Below are 27,031 nucleotides of genomic sequence, written 5' to 3' on the forward strand. Positions count from 1 at the left end.
TTTTCGGGAAGCCAATCCGCTCGGGGCCCTACGACGATTCCCGCGATTAATCTACATCGATCGTCGACATTTATACAAACAGGAGGGACGCGAAGGGGTGAGAAGAACGAGCGGTGTTCCATTTTCGAAGCAACAACATCGAGGAGGGGTGGATGAACGTCTTCCCGAGAGAGATTTTTCGAAGTACCGCTTCGATTCGGCTTCGAAACGTTCGTGACACGAGATCGCGGCGACGGTGGTGCCTTCTATGCAGGCCCCAAATCGAAGAACGACGCTCGATCGTTCGATTTTTTTTTTTCTTTTTTTTCTTTACTTTTAATCACCTGTAAAACACGCGTCGACGCGAGTTTCGCGACCGAATGACGAATCGAATCTTTTTTCTCTTTTATTCGTGGATCGAATCGTTCGTTTGTTGCACGTTTTTCACCATTTTTCTGTTTGTTTGTCTGTTTCTTTTTTTTCTTTTTTTTTTTTTTAATTTCCTTCGAGGGCGTCGAGGCGTGATCGGGCAGCGTGCGTTTATGCGTCGTTTACGTCTCTCTAATAATTAATATAATATTATATTCAATAATTAATACAGAGAGTAGGTATTTATATATAATATCACTAGGGTACATATGTACAGGGGCTCTGCAATTAGTAGGAGGTGCTTTCGTATTGCAATGTCTCCTTCTCGATTACATCTAAAATGCACGTGGGCACAATGCTCTCTTAGCTTTCCATCCTCGTTAATCACCTTCACGACTGTACTACAGTTACTTTCCGAAACACTTCGAGCGTGATTTCTCTTCAAATCCCCCCCCCCCCCCCCCCCCATTATTAATCATTGTAATATTGACGATCATTGAAAGCTTGGAACTTGGGAACATTTTGTACTTCGAGCAAACTTTCGTGCGAACTCAGTGTCCGGATCAATGATTCAATACTAATGGAATCGTGACAACTGGTGACGTTACTGGAACTCGTTTCCAAGCCTTCCAAGACCTTAAAAACCAGAAGAAGACTCCCATTCCCTCCCCCTTCTCAAGACTTTGCCAATCACTCAGATAACTGTCCCCGAAATGTGTCTTTTCACACTCCAAGTGGTTCGAAGAGTTCCTCTTGCGATCGTACGTTAAAAAAACAAAAAAAAAAAAGAAAGAAAAACAATTTTCACGTTCACGTAGCAAGGTCTCAGTCCCGTCCAGTCCCGCGCTCGTCCCACCCTTCCCGTGCCCCGTAAACAAAAATGTACACCAGCAAAACGGTCGCAGAGTCCTGGGAGCAGCGTCTACACGCGCGATTCATCCCGGCCATTTTATGTACACACTCGCAGGGAAACGGCGCCGTGTCCCGGAAGATCGAGCCCGGCGAACACGCGGCCAGTCCTCAGGCTAAAATTGCACTTCGTTATGTCGAGCGTTCCTCGTCCAGGCGCCCGGGGCTCGGTTCGCCGTGGACCATCCCGGATCGGGGCACGGAGGATGTCAGAGACCGACGACCGCCCTCTCCCCTGCTACGACGGCTCGGAGGTTGAATCCGGTTCCCTCTCGTCGCCGGACAGCTCTTCAGGCTCACAGGTTTCGGCCAGCTGCTCGTCGTCGGGGTCGTCGTTCGTGCTGGTCACGGGCTCGTTCTCCTGTCACGGACTCCCTCCGCCAGCATCCGCGTCCCCTCTGTGTCCACCGGGCGTTAGACTAGGGCTGCGCCTCCTCTTCTCCTGCAGGCCGTTCACCATGTTCTCTATGGACTTGAGTTCGCCCGCTGAACTGCTGCCAGATGTCAGACCAGTCGTGGGCGTTGGCGAGCCGGTCGGAGGCCTCGGCGGTGGGGATCTTGGGCTCAGTGTTCTGCTACCAGGGGTGACCGTCTCGAAGGCAGAGCCGTGCGACGGTGCTGGCAAGGTGTACGGCGCGAATCGATGGCCCTTCAGTTGGTGAAGAGGACTGGCAAGTGGGTGAGGATAGTGCGCGAAGAGGGCTGGATGCTGAGACGCGGCCAGAGCCAGTTGCGCGTTGAACAGCATGCCTGGTGTGACTCCACCGTGGATTCCCAAGGGACTGGGTGGTATCAGTGGCCCTGGGCCTGGATAGAGACCAGGTACCGGTGGATAGAGGTACGGTAGCAGGGGCGGATGAAGCGGTGGACCGACTGACACGTCCGGTCGAGGCCCCTCTGAACCCGTTGGACCTGGTGCACCGCCACTCTCTGAGCCAGATGATTCGCTCCCCTCCCCTCTTTCGCTCGTTCGGTCGTCCCTTTCGCGGGAGTGTTCACGCTCGCGCTGATGATGCGCCGGATGGGGTGTATCGGGCCCTACGACGTCCAGGAGCTTGTCTTCGTCGTCCAGGAGGTCGTTGACCGAGTTGGACGAACGACGCTTCTCAGGGGATGCTGGACCACTTGCTGTTAGACGAGAACCGCCTCCTGACACTGTCAATAGCGCCTGCCTTCTGCAACAACGACGCAGAGTTAGCAATCTTTTAGGGCTTGGGATGGGATTTTTTGATTTAGCGGATGGTCTTTGCAGAAGGGAATCATGGAAGGGTAGCTTAATCGAGGATTAACTTAACAGTTCATTGTCAGAAGAACGCAGATTGAAATATTGTGCCTTTTAAGAATAATTCCTTGAGGATTGAACTTTGAAGATTTTAATATTCGCTGGAAATTTATAATTGCAATGAATATTTCGCATATTTTTCCACCGCGAATTAAATAATAATAAATAATTTCCATTAAGTTAAGTACCTCCATGTATTTTAAAATAATTAAAATCCTTTCTACCCTGCGAGGAATATATTTCAAGTATTATTTTACAATTGTTCGGAGCTAACTTGTTGTATGTGAAAAATGCAACAATTATCGGTTCGGTAAATTGGACCCCTTTGAAATTCACCCCTTAATCGACGTAATGTTTCACACCTCTGGCAAATTACAGGCGTTTTAGTCGTCGCGTGTGATCACTGTGGCAACACTCGTGTGGCTGTTACTGGCAAGCGTGCGTCTAAAATGTGTATTGATCGTGTGCGGTATGTGTGACGTGTCATTAGATCGATTATACTGGACCAAGTTTGTGCAATACGCGATTAGGTGTTGATTTCAATAAAGCGCAAAGGTTCAGTTTCGCTTCGTGGATACAATTTTGTAATTAACCGAATCGTAATCAGATGTGTAATTTGATTTCCAGTGAATGTCGTTTCGATTTTTATCCAACGAGAGTATCAAAGTTGATTGGAAAACAGTTTTAATCATAATTTCGTATGTTTAGATTTAGAAATAATTATTACATTGTGTATGTGTGTGTGTGTGTGTGTGTTTTCTTAAATTCTTCGATAGTTTCGATATACCGTGATGGTCGAAGCAATTTATTTTAAAACAATGACACGCTTCAATTTTCGAAGCAATTTCCTTCGAAAACCCTAGCGAATCCAATTTTCAAACCAATTTACCCTAAGAAACTTGACGATTTCGGGTTGAAAACCAATTTGCCCCAAAAACCGCCGTCGTTCGACACTCAAATCGATCTATCTGCACGCCCATTCCAAATCTCAATTACCCGAACGACGTAACTGGAAAATTTCACCCTGGCAGACCTATCTGAAACGAGTCGTCCGAAAAATTTACATAGGGAATCTCGCGCCTGTTATTATTTTCAATGGTGGCTACCAGAGAGTGAAAAATCATTCATGTCATTCACATCTGGAGAGGGCACTTAATTCTTAATTGGTTTTCGTTGATCAGAAATATTTAGAAACACCGTTCATAAACTATTTCCTATTAACGCTCGAAAATTAATTTCAAACCTTACACTTTTACTCAACAGCCGTTTTTCTCAGAAACTCAAAATATTCAGTTTATATCAGCGAAACACTTGGAGTCTACAAAAATCAGGCTAGCAAAGGTCACTCTTTTAAAAAGAAAAAGTTTTAAAGAAATTTTAGAAAACTAAAAAAACTCAGAAGATCCACTTTATATCCCACTGAACTTGTTCAAACTTCGCTCGAAATCGAAAACTTCTCTCTCTAAAAAAAAAAAAAAAAAAAAAAAAAAAAAAAAAATTCAAAAAAAAAAAAAATTTCAAAAAAAAAAAAAATTCAAAAAACAAATTCAAAATTCAAAAAAAAAAAAAAAAAAAAAAAGAAAAGAAACTGTCAAGAACCACTCTTAAATTTCTCACTCTCGCGCGTGTTTGTCCACAGGTCCGTGCGCGGAAGAGCTTGGCCACTTGAAATCGACGTACGCTAGCGCGATAGAGAACGATCAAGATGCAAATCGTATTTTAACGAACACGCCTCGAACGGATAGGTAAGCATCGTGTAAGACTCGGCTAGAGCCGCTCGAAAGCCGGACGTAACGAGAGGCTTACCGATACCCTAATGCCGTGTAATGCGATCAATGCACCGACACAGCCGCGGCAAAACGACAACCAAGCCTAAAACAGAGAGCAACCGTGGCCGATGGACAACGGCGCACGATGGAGAGAAAGAAGGAGGAAACGTTCGCGGGTACGTCGTCGGTGTACTGGATGAATCCATGAGCCGGGAGAGGGTGTTACGCTAGTACGGTTCTCCGGTTTCCGACGCGCTTAAGTGCAAGAACACGTTAAAATCAATAGTTTGCGTGGACGACACGGGATTTGGTAAGTGAGCCTCGTTCATTTATTCCTCTTTCTCCTCCTTGTCCGTGTGTTCTTTAATGACCGAACGATCTGAAGGATTGCTGATCCGAAGGGATGTTTCCCTGTGACTTTGGAAACAGATCCACGGTTTATTTATTTGTTCTTGAAGTCGAAGGTGTGTCTTGAAGCAGAGCGAGATTAAAAGAATGATTTTTCAATGATGGTTAGAGAATTTCGGATGTGTGAAAAATGATCGCATCTGCTTGAAGCGGATGTACAATTGAAAAATAATCAATCTATACTGGTATATCTGGTTTTAGATGGAAAAAAAAAATTTTTTTTCCAGTTTTTGAACGAAGTTTTTGAGAGTGAGATTAAACGAATAATTTGATGGATTTTTGTGATATTTTACTAGAGTTGATAAAAGAACGGAAAATATTCCATTTAGTCCCTGACAATACTGAACATATGTACATCTCTACATTTTAAACCTCCAAACAAGATGACAATTTTTAAATAATTTTCAATAATTTACTAATCATCTGTCAATATATAAATTATTTCAACTATTTTGTCCCTTCTCCGCAATTTCTCACGACTTCATCCAATTTCAAGTTCGAATTTAATAGTCTCGTGTCTTCTATCCTAATCCGAACTTCAGAATAGTAACGGCGACGGATGTGAAATCGCATGATTATCCGCGAAATACGCGTGTCTCTTCGACCGATCTCACTGTTATTCGTACACGCGAGGTAAGTTGAAGCAGGTAATTGGATTCACTAGGTGTGCTTCTGTCGTGCACGCGGCCGTTCCAGTTTCAAACTGGTTCACGCCTCGTACTCGTAATTTTAATGCTCTTATCATTCAAAATATCTTGTATCTCTGCCACCGTAATCTCGACTTACAACTAAAAACAAGACGTAATTAAACTCTCTACAATATCCGCACACCCTATCGTTTAATGAAATATCCACTTCGACATAAACTAAATTTACATTTCTGTTGCTCGAGTGCTCCGATCTTTTGCCAAAAGGTTAGCAAAATCCTTTTGCGTGATAATTTCGCTCCCTCTCAGAATGTTACAACACTTCAATTCAAATAGTACGCACAATAATTCAATTCACAGAATAACTACCAAAAAAAAAAAAAGTGCCACCAGTCTTCCTAATCTAACCACCAAATCCAGTCCACCCTCAACCCTTAAATCGCAATTACGCGAGGGTAACGTTGACTTCGTTAAAGAGGAAAAGAGCGAGTCAAAGGTCCCTCCATAATTTCGCCATAACTACCCAAGTATCGAGTGTCTGTCATCGCCTGATCGAACGTTCAAACAGAATAATGAAAAATCCAGCAACCACCTTCACTCCCTTCCCCCACGGTATGCCTTTGACATTCGGCCTTTGGTGTATCGGTGTCATCCCACCCCAGGCTTCGTGTCATCGTCGAGGATTTATAATCAACCCCTCGATGCTTGCTCGCGCCGGGCCCTCGTTTTTGTGTTCCTACCACCCGTAGCCACCCCCGTGGAACAGCGTCGACTCTCTCGATGCGCACACCCCCGCGCGACTCCCTATGAAATTCTGTCAGGGCTCGATGATTCCCGGCGAACCGTCGTCTTAATGGATCGTTGACGGTGAAACGTCTTTCTGACGCGTTCTTTTTTTTTTTCTTTTTTTCTCTTTTCTCTTTTCTCCTTGCAGAGATATTGTCACGATCACGGGGGGGGGGGAGGGGGGAGGAATGGCAAGAGATCGAGGAGGCCTGCCGTCGATGACGGTCGGATATATCAGGGGGCTGGATCATTATTACTTTCTATCTCTCGAGGGCGCGTTTGATTCGAGTGGCCGTTTCAGCCACGATGATTCTGAATGAACGCTAGATGACGTGTTGAGGAATGTCAGTTCGGGGCTGCTCGTTGTTTCATGACGTTGTTTTTGAGCTTTTGGATTATTTGACTGATTTATATAACGGTAATATATTTCATATTTTATGATATATTTATATTATATTATATTATATATAAATAGTAAGTAAGTAGTAAGTATATTTTATAATATTTTGAATAGTTGCTTGAAAAATGGAATTTCATGGCAAAGGGGCCATCAAACGATTGAAGCTCCTTTTAAAGGATAGTTTAGTTTGTACTTACACAGAAAATATTACCGTGCCACGGTTATTTTTTTCAAAGTCCAACAACCATTATTATCATCACCGAAATCAATTTTTAACAGCATCGTTGACCGATGGTCAAACGGATCAAACGTCCCATGTAATTCACGATCGTTCACAAACAGTTTATAATTCGTGTTGCAAGTGTGCCCCGGATGGCCGCGAGCTCCACGATTCGAGGAATTATGTCGATAACATTATGTCGCGTAAACGCAACAAATGGCGAGGCGTGGCGATTAATAACTGGTGGCCAGCGTGGAAATCTGGCCAACCGGGCAGATTGATTCTTCGCGCGCCACGATACGATCGTTCCGGCGGCTGCCTTGATAAATGACGTGACAACGAGCTACGCCGGCTCCGGTGTTGGCCTCCCTCCCCCTCCCACCCCCTTTTTTTAATCTCCTCCTTCGCTTCGTTCTCTTCCCCCCTCCCTCTCGCTTTCTTTTCTCTTTCTTCCTTTACACGAGAAAAATATTTCTTTTTAACCGGCATGACGAATCGGCCGGCCACGCTCGAGCGCCCCCGTGACTCGTCCGCTTAAAAACTTAATGAAATAACGTGGCCAAACTCGCCGACGCTGGGCACGCGATTACGTGATATCCAGTCCAGTCATTCTGGTTGGTTTCTTTTTTTTCCTTTCGTTTGGAGAAAATTTGATGGTTGAGTCAATTGAGGAGGTCCGAGAAGGAACTCTGATTTGGCTTTTTATCGAGGCACGACGCGACGTTCGGGACTTTGATTCTGAGATGATCGACAGATGTAGAATTTTATTGATCGAGAGAAATCTGCTTGCCTTGTTATTCACTATACTCAATATATTTTATTACGGAGATACATTGGCGTACTATTCGGCTTTAACATATTATTAAAAACCTTCAACATCGGGCGCTTCTATTTTATTGCACGTATGTAACTGATTCTGATTGCTGGATTAAAATTAATGTCTCTCCAAAACACTGCAGTTATTGCTAAACAACTGATAAAGTGCCCTATCTGAGAGAGAGAAAATACAAATACTCGACTTCGTTCACGGTCGATGAAACTTTTTTACCATATCCCGACGAAGAAAGTGGCGCTACGAGGGACGTATCGATACGTCACGAGGGATGCATTTGAAGCGAGAGGCAAAGGAAGAACAGGGTGGAAAAGAAAAAAAAAGTAGAAAAGGGAGAATAACGAAAGAAGGAGGAAGAGACGAAGAAAGAAAAAAAGAAAGAAAAAAAAAAGAAAATGAAAAGAAAAGAAAAAGGCAGGAGGCCTGGTACGCCGGAAGTGGTCCGCCCCACCACAAAACCGGCCTTTATACGCCAGTTACTGGCTGTGGCGGCGATATAAAATTCAAAGCCACCAAGTAGCACCCTCCACGCTAACGACAGCGCCGCCCCTGAGCATCAGTATGCTAATCCGATGATTGGCTATGTTCCAACCCCGTTCGCTTCTCCTTCTCTCTCGCCCTTCTCTGTCTCTTTCCAGCCTAGCGTCACTCCATCTCCTGGTTCTCTGCGGCTTCCTGATGGGATCCGGCCACCCTTAACCGAAACCATAAGCCAAAACTAACCCTTATTCTAATTAGGCGGCGCCACGACGCGCCCTCTGCTTTGCATATTTTCTCGATTAACCTCGCCCTTTCTTTATCCGGCCGGTGCGTCGGGCGTCGCTTCAATTTCCGCGGAATTTCCTCCGGCTCTCCCTCCCCCCGCCTGGTTTTTCCCATCGTCGAACCCACCCCTCGCCACCCTCCCGGGCATTTATCTAAGGAACCGTTGAAACCACCGGCCGCCTCCGAGTGAATTTTACGCCCCGCGCTCCGTGAAATAAACCGAAATTCGACGGCTTTAGAGTAATTGTTTCTCTCATCGTTTTTGGAACGTCTGTTGCTTTATCGGGTATTAGATTATTTTTGAGAAGGGTAATTTATATTCCGAAGAACAGATGAGAGACGGTGGAATATTAATTTATTATGTATAACCATAGTCTGATTCTGCGGGACTTCTATATATCTACGACAGGAAGAGAGAAATATCGAAGGATTTTTTAAAAATATCATTCCTCATTTTTGACTCGAATTAAAAAACAGCGTTCAACACTTTCAAATCTCCACCAACACAGCAATGACTCCTAATCCCCTAGCAATTCAAACTCCGAAATAATTAAAACGAGAAACACGTTGATCCATCTCTCGCCAAAAGTTGCCCCAAAACTCACCCCCAGTCGCCCCTAAAAACCGAACCTCGAGATTCGTTAAACCATCCGGAACCGGATCACTGGCATCACGGTGAACTTCAACCCCTTCCTCGACGTCTTGCGTTTGAAAGACCCGAAACTACATTATGGAACTGCATACGACAAATTGGCGAAGCTTTGACTCGCGGCGGGCAAGGATTAGCAAGGATAACGATGCCGGCACACGAGGCTTATACGCATAGAGGCGACTTAACGTCGTCAGGATCCAGTCAAGGGCCGGCGGGCAGGCAATCCCCCCTCCGTGAATGAAATTGAAACGAGGCCCCGTGTACGCTCTGAGACCCTCCGAGCAGCTTTGTGTAAGCTGGTAAAGCCGCGATATTGAATACAAATGGACGATACCGGGGTGCAAATGAGCCTCGGCGGACGGCAAACCCTGGTCCTGGGGGCTGACCCCGAGCCCTGATCCGTTCAACTTAATAGCGAGGATCGAGGGGAGAGCGCGAAAAGCTCGACGATCAATTAGGTCCATCTAGAAGACAGACTACGGAATTGCTTTTTGTTCGTTCGGGGCTACGATCCGAGGAAAGGGGGTGGATTGCGCGTTCACTGTGTTCGGGATGGTACGACACGGCTGCTATCTAGGGGATGTTTTTTTTTATAGTTCTGGAAAACTAGAATTTTTAATCTTCTCCGTGGATAGAAGTCGGAGAAAATGTTGACTGAAAGTAATTTTGGAAGGCACATAGAAAATTTAAAATTAAATGCTTTCTTTGTAGATTAGAGATTATGGAGATATATATAAATATTATATAAATAATATAAATATATATAAATAAATATAAATATATATAAATAAATATTATATTATAAATAAATATAAATATTATATTATATATAAATATAAATAATTATATATAAATAATAATATATAAATATTTATATATTTTATAAGTTTTATAGTGTGTATATTTTCTAGGCTCTTTTTACATAACTGTAGAACTCTTAGTTTACTTAATAACTTAATTTACTTAGTTATTTACTTAATAACTTAATTTAAGTTACTCAGAATAAATTTTGACACGGAGAATTGAAACTGAATTAAAGACTCATTTTGCAATCGTCCCATAATTCTAGATTCAAATTACCGAATGATTTAGGATAAAATGATGTATGACTGGCTGATTGAAACTGAAGGTGATCGTTCTTCTGACAATGATGACTACTTCTCATTACTTAATTTGTCCTTCATGCTTCGCGATGAAGTTTTGAAAGCGATACTCACTTTTTCTCGCGCTTCCCCGCCCCCGTGTCCCGAAATCCTTTCGCGAACGGGTTGTTGTCGATCTTCAGCTGGGTGATCTGCAACAAAAGGAGATTACGATGTATATACGAGCCCGCGTCATTTCATCGTTAATGAGATATCGACATTTGCGAATAATGCAAAACTGGGGAATAATTAATTGAATACGCTGTCAGTGTCAGACAAAGGCCTCATTAACAAACATCCCGCGAGAAGATCATTTCCACCGCGTTGTACTACACGTCCCTATGTTGTTTAAAACTCTTCGCTTAAACAAATGCAAGTGTGAAATAAATTTGAAAATCTGCAAAACTATCTTTACATCTCGAATAAGTCTACATTTTTATTCGTATGATGAATAAATTCCAAAACGTAGAAGAAAAATCTATATTCTATCAAAAGATTATTGTCTCTTCTGTTTCTATAATAAATTAGTCAGTAATTATAATAAATTAGACGTACTTTCACTCCCTTTGTCTCAATATTATTCACCACCGGCTTAATTCGAAAGTTAATCGTACAAAAAAAAAAAAGTGAGCTATCAAAGAAGGATATTGTCCATTATCTTTCTCATTTCAATATTAAGTGTGTTCCACAACTTATAAATATAATCTTTCCCCTTTACTTCAATGTTTTTTTCTCGTTCGTCTTTTAGTCTCTTTCGTAATAAAAAAAAATTCTAAAATTTCAAAAAAATATCTCCACTCCATCGTTTATATGATATTTACGTTGTACTCTTAAAGTATATATTCCAAAATCTGGAAGGAGACATATCTCAACGTTGTCACACGCAACCCTCCGTTATCTCCAATAATTACTGACAAACTACATCGTGACCCCCATTTCAACACCCATTATTTCGTCTTTGCTTCGCCGTAACGTAATCTCAGAATTCGTTTTCAATAATCAAATCTCGCAACGATTGGCTCTTCGTCAAGTTACGGAGAATCGACGATCCCACGAAACAACTGACCGAGAGAGATCAAGGAGCCTTCTCGGCTTCGAGAAATTCAGAAGAGCCGGGTGTAGACTCGAAAAGATGCACAGAAGCGATATCTGTCTTCCGGCAACGCCAGATACCGGGAAACACGGGCGATAACGAGCGAGGAAAGAATCGCGCGACGAAAACCACGGACAACGGGCCCCTTTTGCGTTCGCGCGAGTGCCCCGCCACGAGAATAACGCGTACCAGGAAGCAACGCAGCTTCCGGGAACCCTCTCGCCAATGGCCATTTTAATTAACCGGATCGGGCACGAAAAAATTGTCCATCGATCCAGATTTCTGCTCTCGAATCTTTAACTCTTCTAAAATTTGAAACTTTTCATTTTTCTAACATTATCACTACGTATTTTTTTAACTTTAATGAAATTTGAAACTTTTCATTTCTCTAACATTATCACTACGTATTTTTTTAACTTTTCTGAAATTTGGAACTTTTCATTTTTCTAACATTATCACTACGTATTTTTTTAACTTTTCTGAAATTTCAAACTTTTAATTTCTCTAACATTATCACTACGTATTTTTTTAACTTTAATGAAATTTGAAACTTTTCACTTTTCTAACATTATCACTAAGTATTTTTTAACTTTAATGAAATTTGAAACAACTTTTCACTTTTCTAACATTATCACTACGTATTTTTTTAACTTTTCTAAAATTTGAAACTTTTCATTCCTCTAACATTATCACTACGTATTTTTTTAACTTTTCTGAAATTTCAAATTTTTAATTTTTCTAACATTATCACTACGTATTTTTTTAACTTTTCTGAAATTTGAAACTTTTCACTTTTCTAACATTATCACTACGTATTTTTTTAACTTTAACGAAATTTGAAACTTTTCATTTCTCTAACATTATCACTACGTATTTTTTTAACTTTTCTAAAATTTGAAACTTTTCATTTTTCTAACATTATCTTCAGAACTTTTCAGTTTTCTAACATTACTACTACGTATTTTTCAACTTTTCTAAAATTTGGAACCTTTAATTTTTCTAATACTCCTGAAGGTTCTTTCTTTGATATTTCTTTTGGAAATTCGAGTTTTTAATTCTTAATTTCAATTCTTCCTTTTTAGGAAATACTTTCTAATGTTTGGAAAATCTTTTATTTTTAAAGTATTTACGAATTTTTCTAGTATTAATTTTTTCAAGTCTTTTATTCTTAACCGTTAATAAAATTCATATGATAATTCTTATAAAAATTTTTCTGCCATCTTAAAAATTATTTTAAATATTTTTAAAAATTTTTCTGCCATCTTAAAAATTATCTTAAATATTTTTCAAACATTTTCTATTGTATTTTGTACCGTTATACCATCGTGTTCATTAGCAAAAAAACAAAAAGTCTATAAAAATTTATAATTTACTACGTGAAAAATGGTTTTAGTTTCCAAGTAATCCGATTGCAAATTGATAAAGACGGGAAAGCGCGAAGTAATTTGTAATTTGAAATATTCTTCCGAAGTGTTGCCATCGAATTCGATGGTTAATTCTTCGCTTTGTTTTTCGCCATAATTTTCGCGAACAAACGACGGGGAAGCTTGTTAATTAAACCATCGGGGTCGGGTTACAAGCCATCCGTTAATTACAACATTTTTTTTAATTAATTTAATTAATTCGATACCCGGCTCTACCGGTTCATTTCGATTCGGTTCGGTTCGGTTCTAAACTTCGATAATCAATATGCAAGTGTAATGGCCCGATAATAAATTTCCAATGAAGAAACAGATAACGTTTTTACACTCCATCACTTTTGCGCGAACGAATAACGGGAACTAGGAATTAATTAACACGTTAATCAACTGTTCCCCACATCCCTCGAGTCGTCTTTCGATCTTTTTTCGAGACGAAAGACTGCAAAATTATTTTTTTAACGAAAAGTATTTGTACAGTTGTTGATGATTCAAATAAGCAGGAAAAATATGATAAGTATATTTCAGTTTGTAGAAAAAAAGAAAGAATGCCCGAGTATTAAAATAGCTAAAGGTAGAAAGAAGTTAAACTGTTTCAAAAATTAAGTTAGGATTGCTCGAGACTGAATTTTAATTTCCAATTATGCTGGCGGCTAATTTTGAAGGAACTAAAATTAAAACTGAAGCCTAACTCTTAGCTCGCAGTTAGCTAAAACTTAAAGCTTCGTCCTAAAAAGATCAAAAGAGACTAAATTTTAAAACCTAGAAACACGTACTCCCGCCTAACTTCTAATCACGAATTAATACGCAGGCGATATTAGACAAGAAACTTGGGGGAAAAACCAAAAACGCTTTCGACGCGATATTTCCTCAACTCGCACATTCACGTTTCATCCTCTCAGTTTCTCAGCGAGAGAGATGCTCCCGCTGAAATCGATCCCGTATCCATAGGAGCGGAATTAAATAAAAAAAAAAGAAAAACGAAAGGAAAGAGAGAAAAAAAAAATTCCCTATGAACCCGGCGAAAGTCCGCAGACGACGATTTCCACTTAGAAACTTTCCCACGGAGCGGAGACGAGCCGGGAGAAGAGACCTGAAATCGAACAAAACCGCCGTCTCGACAAAAGGCCACGGTCGATCACAGAGTTCTCCGAAGCCAGCCCAGACTAACGAGTTTTCCCCTAGCGCGTACGCGGAGGACTCCCGCAGGGGTGTCCCGGAAATAGGAAGCAGACGTTCACTCACCTTCTCGTTCTGATAGGCGGTCACCGCGATAAATTCCGTCTCCTTGAAAACGTAACTCCTGAACGTGGAATAGGGAAGCTTCAAGATGTCGTTGGCCCGCACCAGGTGAAACCTCGGCTGGTACTTGTGCATCGAGTTCAATATCGTCTGAAACAACCAATGGACCGTACATTGGGACAGACTGTTTCAGCCCTGAGCTCGTGCTCGCAATCGTGCCTCTCCCCCTCTCCCTCGCTCGAGTGTGCTCTTTTCAGAGAAATCGACTGCCGCGAGTGAACACACCCGTCTCGCGTACGAGGCCCTCACTTCGTGAAAGAGACGTTCCGTAGGTTATGTCTCTCTATAGAGGTTGGCGACACTGCTCGAGGCAGAGCCTCAACGGTTGGAATTGGAACGAGCAGCTTCGCTTTCGGGGATTTACGGCGTTAAATGAGTGTCTGGTATCGCGCGATATCGTTCGAGAGGATTTTTTTTGGAAATGGTAATTTTTTTTACTAAATACGAGAATCGATGAAGTGTGACGCGAACAGTGGTTCCATACTCGTTGGGATTTCTTAACAGAAAGTCTTTTTACTTGACACGACGAGAATTACACGTTGCATTATGTTGTATTTGAATGTACAAGACACGAGAGACAGTTTCATTTGCGTTGCAAAGTTTCTCTGATGTCAAGGAGGGTTATTTGTTCTCCATTGGATACAGAATAAGGCGAAACAAGAGATGGATCGCGTAGGTTTGACTCGTATTTCAAAAAGGGAATTTTAATTGCTAATCTCACGAATTTGAACTATTTAAATATTCTGATTTGCGCTATAGAAGAGAGAAAAATTTGAAAATTTCTATTATCGATTTTTAACGCAACAGCACATGTTTAAATAATAAAATCATTCGCGTTCCACTCGAAATTTTAGCCAGCGCCGATTGATTTCGCTATCAATTTGCACTGACGTCGGCCCACGACGAAATATAAAAATATCGACAATCTGCAAATCTAAAAGTATCGACAATCTACAAAATTCGCTGAAATCGACGTACGTGTCTGCAAATTCTACGTGAATCGAACTTTCTATCGTTTGCCTCAGACGGATGTATTCCATTCGCCGATGTATCGTCCACGTGATGGGCCGTGACAAACAAGCTAGTCTCGTTGCAGCGTGAAGAGAGGAGAAACCAGAAAACGAGAAAGAGAAGAAGCAGGACAGAAGAGACACGAATTCTAGTCAGAGTTTATTTCATGCTCGTGGGCATTCCGAAAGCGCGGTTCTCACACAGAGGCCGAGACGATTATTTCGCAAAGCGGCATAATCTCGCTTGCTCAGGTTGCATCATGCACCACCGCCGATCGGCCATCGGGCTCGGCATAAACTCGTTCTAAAGCTCGTCTTTCTTTCGTTCGTAAAAGAAAAAAAAAAAAAAAAAAAAACCAACGTCTGCCCGACGATGACGATCACCTAATGTCCTCTGCCAATCGTGGCATCATCGCGATTTCTCAATTTCGACCGGCGATTTACAGTCGTTGTTCTCAATTTCAATCTGCCGCGTTTGAAGTTGATCGAGAACGATCGCTTGCGCGTCCCTCGTCCGTTTCAAAACGCGGGATGGAGAAACAAAGTGCGAGAAGAAGAAACGAAAATTTCGCTGACGATTCTCCTACGCGCTTTTTGTAACACTGAGATATAATTTGTGAAATTGACTCTAAATTTTTTACAAGCTTCACCATGGGAACAGTTTTGTTGGTATAATATTATAACGTATTCTTTGCCTCGATGGTTCAGACTGACAGCAGTAGGAAAAAACTGAATATTTCTAAGTTTTCCTTTTCTTTATTTCACGAAGGCTACTCAGTGCAAATGTTGGAAATATTTCTCACCGTATTTAATCGCATGATCGATCTGAGGTTTCTCGGATTCGGTCTAGAGACGTGATTCCATTGATTCTTATGATACAGTTCTTGTTGTGATATAACATTCGCAGTGACTGATACGATGAATCTGTTATTAAAGCAAATAAAAAAAAGACTCTATCGAGTAAAGAATTTAAGTTAACTCTTTAATTATAAAAAATCGAAACGATAACCAATCTGAAGAATCTCTAAAAAACTAACTATAATTTCGTAACTCAATCAGACACAGTCCTCCTGTGACAAAACATTTGTAAGAATTGCATGAAACGTGATGAATATTTTACTAGAAAAGTGTATTTATCGATTTCAAAGAGTTGTCCAATCATTTTCCAAATTTTCCTCCGACTGATCTGACAACAAGTCTAATGACTAATTCGCAGGATTTCGAATTTCTCAAACGATCGTACGAATTTACTAAAAAATTCATTACCAATTTAACATTTGCAAAAAATTGTTAAAAAAAATTGTCGAGAGACTGTTCGCCAATCAAATCGAACGAAATAACCAGTAAGGGTCCTAGGTTTCACGGAACCATTCACGCAATGGAAAGGGAAGCGTGGCGAAGCCTGTTTTTCGAAAGAAACGTCCGCGCAATCCGAGCCTTTCTTTCGTCCTTTCTTTTTTAAATGGCGAAACGTTTTAAGAGCGATTCGCGGCAAAATAAAACGACCAGGTTCGCTTTTAGCCGTGTCTGGGGTTGTTGCACACTCGCGTGCGCGCGCGCGAGCGCCGACGACGATGCAAATGGCGCGGTAGCAGCTAACAAGATTGCACAGGACATTCCATCGTGGAATGGACGCAACTTCGTTGGCGTCTCGATAAATCTACGTTCCATCCTGGAATCGCGGTAATTACGCCGCGGAATTTTCGTAATGGAGAACAGGCCAGTCACTATTTTACAAGAAGATGACCACGGCGAACCATCCTCCACTTCTGACGAATGAACGATCGATATTACAGTTCTGGTTTATTTCTTTTTTAAAATTCTTCCTCTTCCCAGGAACGTTAAAGACGATAACGTTCAACATTCTCGTTTACTCGCTTTGATTAGTAACAAAGAATCGAGTAACGACTGCTCAAAACTACTTTTTTTAAAAATTTGTTTTTTATTTATCATTTGAATTTTATAAATTAAATCTTTATAAACCTTTCCTCCTTTTACCTTCTAAAATGTGTATTCAGTATTTTGTAAACAATGATGAAAGATAGGTTTCTGAACAGGATTGAATAGAATTTCTAAATTTTTGTTATTTCCATTGATACGATAGATGTTGTAGATCGGGGTTAATTAGTTTGAATTCAGTATGAAGAATCGAACAACGAAGGCGTGCCTAAGAGACAGAACGATTGGCGAGATATTATGCTAATACAACGAGGGAACTTGGGCATCGATGTTCTTTATCGTTCTGTCGAATCGAATTTACTGTTAAATACACTCTTATTCAATCGCCGTATCTGATGGACGAGTACTCGATGCAAGAATTATATAAATCCAATTATAGGGGTCTCACGAAATAATGGCTAATCGACGTCATCGATTCGATTCAAAGTTCGCGTCCGGCGATAACAGAATTCTCATCGAGCTATTACAATTCAGCCTCCCATCACGTTAGCATACGTATGTGTTTATTCCAGCCGCGTTATCTCACAATTATTCAGATTCGATTTTAAGAAAAAAAAAAAAAACTCCCATAATTTACGCAGAGGATATGTAGATTTGTCATCTAATCCGACTGCTCTTTGATTAAAATCCGTGTACCACACTTTACTTAATAATCATATTCACACGTGTCATCCATTGTATTTGAACAGTATTCCCAAGTTGTAATTCATAAAAATTAACCAAGAATTGTGCTAAAAAGAGAGCCAAAGAAAGAAAAGAAAGCTAATTCAATCACAACCAATCCTTGAATCCATATGTATTATATTTTGACCACTTTTATCAATAATCATATTTACTCACGTCACACATTGCACTTGAACATCTTCTCTAAGTGACAATTTACAAAACTACTTGTTCAGAACAAAATCAGACGCTCGACTGATTGCAACCACCTTTGTCTTCCTTCTCGAGAAGAGGCTAATCTAATCGACAATAGAACGCTCAATCCATCTTGCCAAACAAAGGACGATGCGTGAGATTTCAGCAAAGTTCCACGAAAACGCAAGGAAAGGGGGGGAGGGAGGGAGGGAGAGTCGATAACGACTCGAGTGAAAGAAAAAAAGAGAATGGATCTTCTCTGGAACGACGGAATGACGTGGAGGAGAAGGAGGAGAATGAGTCCGGCAATAAATAAAAGGGCGCGCGTGGAAATCGCGATCACGCGAAAGAGAGAAGGCTGCGAGCAGTCCGCCATTATGCGCGGCTCCTCACAAAGGGGAAATAATTAGCGCTGCTCGGCCGATAAGCCGGCCAATCTAGGCGTTTGTCATTAGCCTATCAACGACCGAATGCCAGCGATCTTTCTTGCTCTTTTACTGCTATCCGCCTGGACTCGGTTCCGAGTCGCGGAGCCCTCCCAACCTCCTATCTTCGTTCCTTCTGCTGGACCCTCGGCCTCGACACGCCTCTGGCGCCGTGGAAAATATGTGCGAACGTAGATCGTTGCAATTAGTACCTCTCCTCCGGGGCTAATCGCGCGTTCTTCCCCGCTTGAATTCGTGCCACGCAGATTACGCCCCCTCTTCTCTTCTCTTCTCTTCTCTTCTTTCCCGAGTTCGCAATCACCGAGGACTTTAAACTTTCGGAGGAGATTCGGTTTTCCTTTCTCTCGAGTTTCACTGATTCTCAGCCTCTGAGCCTCTGATGGTGACTCGAACGAGGTTGAAGCCAGCGACGATTTCTTTCTTTGAAACGTTGGCGTTCAAGCTTGACGCTGCCGGAGCTGTCAATTTTAGATTCATTCTTTTGCGAGGGTTTAAAATGTGAAAACTTTGGAATCGAGCTACGGCCTCTGCTCCAACATTCAAAAATCCGAACTCTACGGACTTCAAGTTATAAAGTTGAAAGTTGAGCGGAGAGTCTGCCAGTATCAAAATCATCTGCCGATATATTTCCAGCTCAAATAGCAGTCTGTGCAAAATACACTCAAATGACGTGTGTATGTGTGCAAAATCCGTCCGCGCGAAAGATGGTTAACCTTCGGGCGAACGATTCTGCCGAGGAGTAGCAAAAATGGTCGAACGGCCAGAGGAATGGAACTCGAAAAGAGCGGAACGAAATGAAACGAAGAGAGAGAGAGAGAGAGTGGCTGCTCTTGCATGCATACATACATACATACATACATACATACGTACATACACGTCGTGCCGCGTGAATTGACCGGCCAGATAAAGGGTTGGGAGAGGCGGACACCGGAGGCAGAAAAGGGGGAGGCCGAGGAAAGTGAGAGAATATCCCGGGCCGACACAGAAGCCGACGCTGCTAATGACTCTGTCCGCGGTAATCTCCGGGTGTTATCTGTCCTGGCTACCTGGGGCCCACCTACTTCGAATCACGAACCTGCACACGCTTCCACCTCGTTTCCTGCCGATCAGCCGCCGGTTCCAAGCCGCGCTCTCGTCTCCTTCTCCGCTTCGAACCACTTCGCTCGGCGAAACGTCGCCGCTGGTAGCTCTTTAACCACGCTGATTATTTTCTTTTTCTTCTTCTTCTTCTTCTTCTTCTTCTTTGTCGAGATGAGTGTCGCGAAATTGTAAGGACGGAGAGTCACGCGTATTTGTTCAAATTCGTAGAAACTGACACGCAGAGAGCAGAAGAAAGGATTTTTGGTTGTTTCAAACGTTTGGAGACGTGAGAAACTATAGACTGGCTTCGCAATGAACATAATTTGCGTACACTTGAAACAGCAGAACTATTTATTTATTATTGGAAACAAAATGCTAATTTCGAAACTCGCCACCTTCCAAGTGTTCTATATTCTCATCTCAATTGTTGTCAAAAACGTTTGACAACGTAACGAGAGTTCCTCCCCGTCGACTTCACCGCACGAAAACGACGCTCCTCGAATGAGAGAAGCGTCGCGCGAAGTAACTCGCCGCCGAGAGGTTGAATTAAAAAAACACCACGCACTCGAATCGAAGAAGTATATATCCGCCAATATCAAACACTCGATCCTCCGCTAATCCACCATTCGAAATATCGCAAGACTTCCACGAGCTTGCTACTCAGCTCGCTAAGCCAACAAGAAGGAGTACCAGTCCGCTACGAGAGGAAATTCCAACGCTACGGCGGACACGCGTAGCCCAGCGAGGTCCTGGCCGCGCGTTGTTTGGCCAACCGATCTTACAGAAGGGCAAACAAGTCTCTCTGAACACCGAAAGGGTTTACCGGCTGTGGAGGCTCCACGTCATCGACGGTTCCTTCCCGCGCGGAAAGTCGCGCGGCGAGAGAAGCGGACAAACGTTGGAGACAAAGAGCTACCCTTCAAACCCCCCCTCTCTCTCACTCTCTCACACTCTCTCTCTCTGTCTATCTTTCTGTTTCTTTCTTGCCGCGGCTCGAGGCGGCCCTTTTCACTTTGAGGGTTAAGAAGTTAGCTGATGGTTCGAGGATTACTTAGACTCCGTACATAAGGCAACTGTGCGCAGTTAGTTTGCGGTGCACACAGTGCCTCTGAAACGACCGGAGAAGAGAGGTTCCTTCGTCTTTTTTTTTTTTCTCCTCCTACCGCCGAGGCTTTCCCAGCGACCTTTCTTCTTCCGCTGAACTCGCACTCGCGGAGACGCTTCTCACGACGGTGCGGCCTATTCTCTTCTTTTTTTCTTTCTGCAACTCTGTCGTGGAAAATTCGGGAACCTTTCGTGGTTTTTAGAAGATTGCACGTGTTTTTTTTTTGGGTGGGGGGGGGGTAGGTTTGGGTTAGATTAGACTGGAATTTTTGGACAATTCGAATTCTCAGGTACAAGAGTGCAAAACTATCTAGCGTACTCTGGAACATTCACTAGACTAAAACTGTCGTAGGAAGGAAGAAAATTGAAAATTCTGGAGGAAACAAAGAAAATAGACTAAACTTGGTAACTGAAACGTTACAGTGCAAATTATTTTGCACGTGAAACAAAAAGAGACATTAATGTAATTTTCTTTTTTTCACAAACCTCATCTCATAGACTATAATTCACAAAACTGACAAATCTATAATGTTTTAAACGTCTCTGTTATTCTTTATTATCTGTATTATCTATATTATTAAATAATTAGGCAGAGGACTAATTGACAATATTGAATATATTTACAAAAGCATGTCTCATTACGCCCGTGTTCTCTTAACACTGTTAATCTTATTAAATAATTAGATAGGGGACTAATTAACAATATCGAATATATTTACAAAAGCACGTCTCATTATACTCGCGTTCTCTCTTAACTTCTGTGACTACATTGAGCTAGGTTGGCTCCTAAAATATTCTACAAAAACAATCTCTACTCTATAATAGTAAAAGTTCTGTAATATATTCTAGTACATCTCTATAATCTATTCTAGCAATCTTAGTAGTTCGAGTAAAAGTAATTAAACAAAGTACACAGATGTCGCGTGACATCTAATTTAGCATAGTTCGTTCAGCTACTGTTTCCTACACGCATCGATACATTTTTACAATCACCGAGTCCAAACCCTCGCGAACTCGCGTCTCGAAGATCATTCGCACGTCCAGAAACATCTAGCAATTAACTCTCGCCATCTGCAACGAGGAAGAAATTTCGCCATCGCAGAAGAAGAAGAAGAAGAAGAAGAAGACAACGACGACGACGCAGAAAAAGGAAAAACGAACGAACGAAGCTGAAAGAAAGAGGTATCAGTCGATGGAGGAAGGGGTGGAAAAGACGTTAAACCGCACGCGTGATGACGAACGCGGCGGAGGAGAAGGGGTTGGTGGACGAAAGGGTGGCGAGGGAGAAGCAGTGGCGCCACCTCGGCAGGAAGCGGCAGAGGAGCGACGGCAAGGCGTGTGCAAAGGGTCCTCCGCGTGTCGGCGGTGCGAGAAAGAAAAGGCGAGAGGTTAGCCGCGGCCAAGGGGGATGGAACGCGGAAGAGGAGAAGGAAGAGGAGGTGGTCGTCCTGGTATCGACCGGCTGAAAAAGGGGTGGATTTTTCTACCCCTGGGCGGAGGACCAGCGTCAGGGGGACGTGTTCTGGACTCGATTACGACTAGCCCACCTCTGATCTCAAGGCAAGCCACCAGGAAACCCCTCTTCCACCCATACACTTTCACCCTGCTTGAACGCTGTTTCTTCAAGATCGTTCGCGGAACGTTGTTCCTTTTGACTCGTCTTTTTTCTTCTTCTTTTTTTTTTTTTGCTGTTGTTTTTCGTTTATTTGGACTAGCTTTTTTGGAGGGTTGTTTCTTAGCTTTGCGACATTTATTCCTAATTTTTGGAGTGTGGAAATCTCTCCCCCCCCCCCCTTTCCTTTTCTTTAGCTCCCAAGTTTTCAGAACTTTGGGGCTGCTCGAACTACGAGGAGGATTAAAGACGAAAGTTTCTTGAAAATTGAAAGTTGTTTCTTAAAAGACGGGAAAGACGCTTTCTCGATTTTACTTCATCTTTTCATTTCGGCTTGATTCAGTCTTCGAAATGTTTTCCCCCGCGGTTGTTTTCGAAGTTATCGTGAAATGCCAAGGGATGAAATTCGTTCGTTTCCTCGACTTCGTTTCGACAAACAATCAATTGTTTTGCATTGTTTCGTTCTCTCGTAACGAATATTGACAATGCGTGCTGAAACGAATTTTGAAACGTTGAATCAAACTCATTTACTCAAACGTAACTCGACTGGTCATTTAACAAGACGCTATGCTACTTCATTAAACAGGAAACCAACCAAATTTTCTCTCAACTGAAACTCGTCACTCCGTCGAACTCCTCGAAATACATAACGTATTGCATGAATCTCTCGGAGCCACACTGTGTCGTTGTCCAATAAACTAACGTAACCCAAAACACCATCGCGAGCAAACCGTGACCCCTTTCTCTCTCTCTCAACAGAAGCAGAAGAATAACTGTTCAGTTGTTCAGTTCGGAGGATCAATCTAAACGGTTTCTATAGCGAAAATCACTGGTGCCATTCTGTCCCAAGCGTTCATCTGAATGGAAACTGGCGCGAGTTAATCGGCTTGGGCGAGCTTCGACACCGGCTCGGTTCCCCAGAATCCAATTAATCCCCCGGATCGGATCTAAGTTCGGCGAAGTGGCGCGTGGGAGTGTGTCCACGTTCCTTTTCCTCGAACGAATTACGCGCGTCGTTCCTCACTCGGATCGAATAAACTCGCGAATGGACGATGAGGATTCGAAATAGTACTGAATATTGAGTAGTGAGGACTGAGAAATAGTACGCTACAATATTTATACTTTAGCTAGTCGATAAGTATAAACTGTAAGCTCGAGGGTGAATTTAGAATATTCACGTTTACACTGAATTTTGAGATTGATTACCAGTCAGGATGAAAAATCGTCGGTACTTTAAACTGTGAAGAAAGAAATTATATGAACTTGGTCTCGTTGTCAGTTTAACGCTTATCAAAATGGCCACAATGATCAGTGATTCATAATTTTAGACAGATGTGAAACAATGCATTTCTCATAGATATGAATGATTTTTCGTAAAATGGTTAAAAGGCGCATTGTGTCGTAAGGTCTTTCTGTCTTTAATATCTCTGGATGAAAGTTGTTGGTAGTTTTAGTGTTCATGTGTGAAACCTGTACTTTAACAGTCCTAGATTCTTTTCAGAGGTGGTAAAGTAAGAACGATTTTTGAAAATCGTACATACAAATTCAAATGTCCCCAGAAACACTGAAAAATCCTTTTCGTCACTAACATTTACCACGATCTTTAAGACTCTGAAATCTCCCCTTTTTGAAAATCAGGGTTAAACGACGAAACATTAGAATTCGGACTGAAGTGAATAAATTTCTACAAACTGATACATATTGGGCCAAGACTCGTCCTCGATCTTGAAGATCTCCCCTTAAAATTTGCCCCAAATTTCACTGAACTTCAAAACCTCGGATTCGTTTTTGCAACTAATGCACATCGTTGCCGAATCCTCGTCGTCTTGACGTTTCCTCTCGCTCCGGCGTGTGCGTGTGTGCGAAGAATCCCGCGAGAATTGCCGAAGAGGGAAAAGAAAAATGGATCCTCGGAGGCTTTCGCCGGCACTTTGCTCGGCCGGAAGCTAATTGGCCCGAATCGAGGGTGGCTTTTCCATCATCCGGTTCCACGGCATTATGGCCGACTCGCACGTGAGCCTGGCCCTCGACCAATGGGAACGCGAGTCGATGCACTCGAACAACGGGACTCGACCGCTTCCCGACGATGTTCCTCGCCTTTCTTCCTTCCTTGTTTCCTTCCTTTCGCCCTGATTCTGCCCGATTCGACGCGATAAAACCACCCTCCCCACCCTCCCGCCCCGATGCTGAACTCGATAAACGTGTCTGGTTATCGCGAGGCAGGCCGCCTTCAAGATTTTCTAATCTTCTTTGGGCGAGCCTCGACCGCGCCGTTTCGCTAATAAGCGGCTTGAACATTGCACGAATTAGGCAATCGCCTAATGTTTCTGCAGTTGGGAACGCTGGATTTTCGAGGCTTTGGAATTTACTCGTCAAGATTGTTTAATTATTATATGAAGTCATATTTAATAAAATCAAATCTTGGGTAGAAAATTGTTTCGCCTATCGAGTATCAAAGCATTGTACTATCTTTTTTTTTTTCCATTTTGTATGTTTCATTCTGTATCTTTAAATTTGAGCTTGAATTTTTAACAATATTCGATATTTAACATTATTCCTAATCAAAAGGATCGTTATCCCCAAGGGTTGGTTACAAAGAGATGATGGATCAATTAAAAAAAATTTCTCAACGCCTTCAGAGACTTCGTTTAAACTCTTTCAAACTCCCGAGAAGAGAAATCTGAAGGAGACGAATTGCTCGATAAGACAGAATACGTTCGAGGCGAAAAATGCACAGCGATTTCGGTCGTTGTTTCTCGTCGGTCAGAAGTGATCTATCCGGTTAATCGTAAATTGTCAAGACTGCTTGGTGTCGAGTCAACGGGCCACGGACAGCACCTATTTACTTTCATTCAACGATCAAAGAACCGCGTTGGACCGATAATTCTTATCTGGCCAGTGGACAGTGGGCCTATTCAGTCTCTCGAGTCCGCGTGAATCACTTTGCAATTCCATTCTCGAAATGAAGAGCCCGTAGTGTCATACGCCGACCAGTCAGAAATTAAAGAAAATTAAAAAGTGAGAGCAGCGCGTTGCGTTGTTTTTGAAAAATTTTAATTAAGCGTACTATTCCGACGGATAAATACTTAATAGACGATTGACATGATAAAGTGAGCGAGGCACGTTCGTTCGGATCGTAGGGTGAAGAGGGTTTTGAATATATTGTTTACTCGACTTGGTCAGCCCTCGCTGGACGGTGGCCAAGACGGATGGACAAGTTGATTAGCGAATCGATTGAGGAAATTAATAATAACGAGGATGGTCGTTGATTCCATTCCCTTTTCAACAGGTTGAAAAACCTGAAAAACCTCTCGGAGTCAGAATCCAAATTTACCGACAATCGTAAATAAATAAATAAATAAATAAATAAATAAATAAACGAAAGTGTCCAAAAATATTTAACCACCTGATTAACTCGATTGATTTTCATCCTTCCGTCGCGAATAGAACGAACAACAAAAAACTACGAGAGAAATTAACAAAGACGAGTCTCCGAGGAATAATTCATCCCTCTCCGACCCGTCGGAAAGAAACGAAAGAGATAAAAGGCAGAGGAGAGCGAGCAATATTCGAAGAGTCGTCGAGCAATATTCGAAGAGTCGTCGAGCAACATCCGCTGCGACGTCGTTTGACAGAAAAAAAAAAAAAGAAAAAAAAGAAAAAACCACCACCTTGGATCTTTGCGCGATTTCCACGCGGCGCGGCCGTGGAGGGGGAGAGGGTGGAAAAATCCGGCGGTCGGAAAACGTTAAACGGAAATCAGCCGGCCGCACACAAAGAGTCGACGTTTCTGGCGGGGGTGGCGGACGGGAAGGAAAACTCTTTGACGGTGGAAACGCGCTCGAAAAGATGGGAAACGCAGCGGGGGAGGGATGTGTAAGTGTGAAATTGCCGCCGATGCTCCGGCTGGAATACGAGAATATCATACTCCTCTCTCTCTCTCTCTCTCTCTCTCTCTTCGCGGCCGGAATGTTTCAGCAGCTGCCTTTCAACGCGCCGATGGACGCGCGAAACGGGGGTTGGTTTCGTCGTTCCCCTATCGGAGAACGTTTGTCACGCGGAGCAGAAATTGTAGATATCGAGACGTTTGAGTATATACAGATGTTTTAACGCTGGAATTTTTGACGGTGTCGAAGCTTGAATTCATCGGCGAGCTCAACGTTGAAAGTTGAAAGTGGATGTTTGAAAGAGTTTGACGGTGTGAAGACGTTGGACCTTTGGACGAAAATTTTGGAATTCTCAAAGTTTCTGGATATATTCGAATACTTTCGAGGTTCAGAGTTTTAAATTTTCAGAGTGTCAGACTGAATTTTGTCAACGTTGGAAAGTTTGACAGTATTCGAACCGTGAATACGTCGATATTAAGAGAGTTTGATGTTTGAAAGAGTTTGATGCTATGAAGTTTGACGATTAGATGCTTAAATGTAAATTTTGGAATTTTCAAAGTTTCTGGATGTATTCGAATACTTTCAAGGTTCAGAGTTTTAAATTTTCAGAGTGTCAGACTGAATTTTGTCAATGTTGGAAAGTTTGACAGTATTCGAATGTGAACACGTCGATATTAAAAGAGTTTGATGCTATGAAGTTTGACGATTAGGTGCTTAAATGTAAATTTTGGAATTTTCAAAGTTTCTGGATGTATTCGAATACTTTCAAGGTTCAGAGATTTAAATTTTCAGAGTGTCAGACTGAATTTTGTCAACGTTGGAAAGTTTGACGGTATTCGAACGTGAACACGTCGATATTAAAAGAGTTTGATGCTATGAAGTTTGACGATTAAATGCTTAAATGTAAATTTTGGAATTTTCAAAGTTTCTGGATGTATTGGAATACTTTCAAGGTTCAGAATTTTAAATTTTCAGTGTCAGACTGAATTTTGTCAACGTTGGAAAGTTTGACAGTATTCGAACGTGAACACGTTGATATTAAAAGAGTTTGATGCTATGAAGTTTGATGATTAGATGCTTAAATGTAAATTTTGGAATTTTT

General features: G+C 42.1%; 1 protein-coding gene across 3 annotated transcripts; it reads right to left on the reverse strand.

The window, feature by feature from the left end:
* Window positions 1–584: 584 nt before the first annotated feature.
* On the reverse strand, window positions 585–22,592 carry LOC122536992 (optomotor-blind protein-like). 3 transcript variants are annotated; one of them, XM_043669856.1, is made up of 4 exons: window positions 22,574–22,592; window positions 13,917–14,063; window positions 10,236–10,312; window positions 585–2,432 (listed from the first exon to the last, which is right to left on the reverse strand). In XM_043669856.1, exons 2-4 carry the CDS (start codon window positions 14,046–14,048, stop codon window positions 1,622–1,624), a joined length of 1,020 nt encoding a protein of 339 aa, XP_043525791.1. In that variant the 5' UTR covers window positions 14,049–14,063; window positions 22,574–22,592; the 3' UTR covers window positions 585–1,621. The 3 variants fall into 3 exon arrangements, with proteins under 3 accessions (XP_043525791.1, XP_043525790.1, XP_043525789.1); XM_043669855.1 differs by lacking the exon at window positions 22,574–22,592 and adding an exon at window positions 21,978–22,108 and having other exon boundaries at window positions 585–2,429; XM_043669854.1 differs by lacking the exon at window positions 22,574–22,592 and adding an exon at window positions 21,978–22,108.
* Window positions 22,593–27,031: the final 4,439 nt, after the last annotated feature.

The sequence above is a fragment of the Frieseomelitta varia genome, unplaced genomic scaffold (assembly GCF_011392965.1).
Source record: "Frieseomelitta varia isolate USP_RPSP 00005682 unplaced genomic scaffold, Fvar_1.2 scaffold_883, whole genome shotgun sequence".
In the NCBI taxonomy this organism is placed as follows: Eukaryota; Metazoa; Arthropoda; class Insecta; order Hymenoptera; family Apidae; genus Frieseomelitta; species Frieseomelitta varia.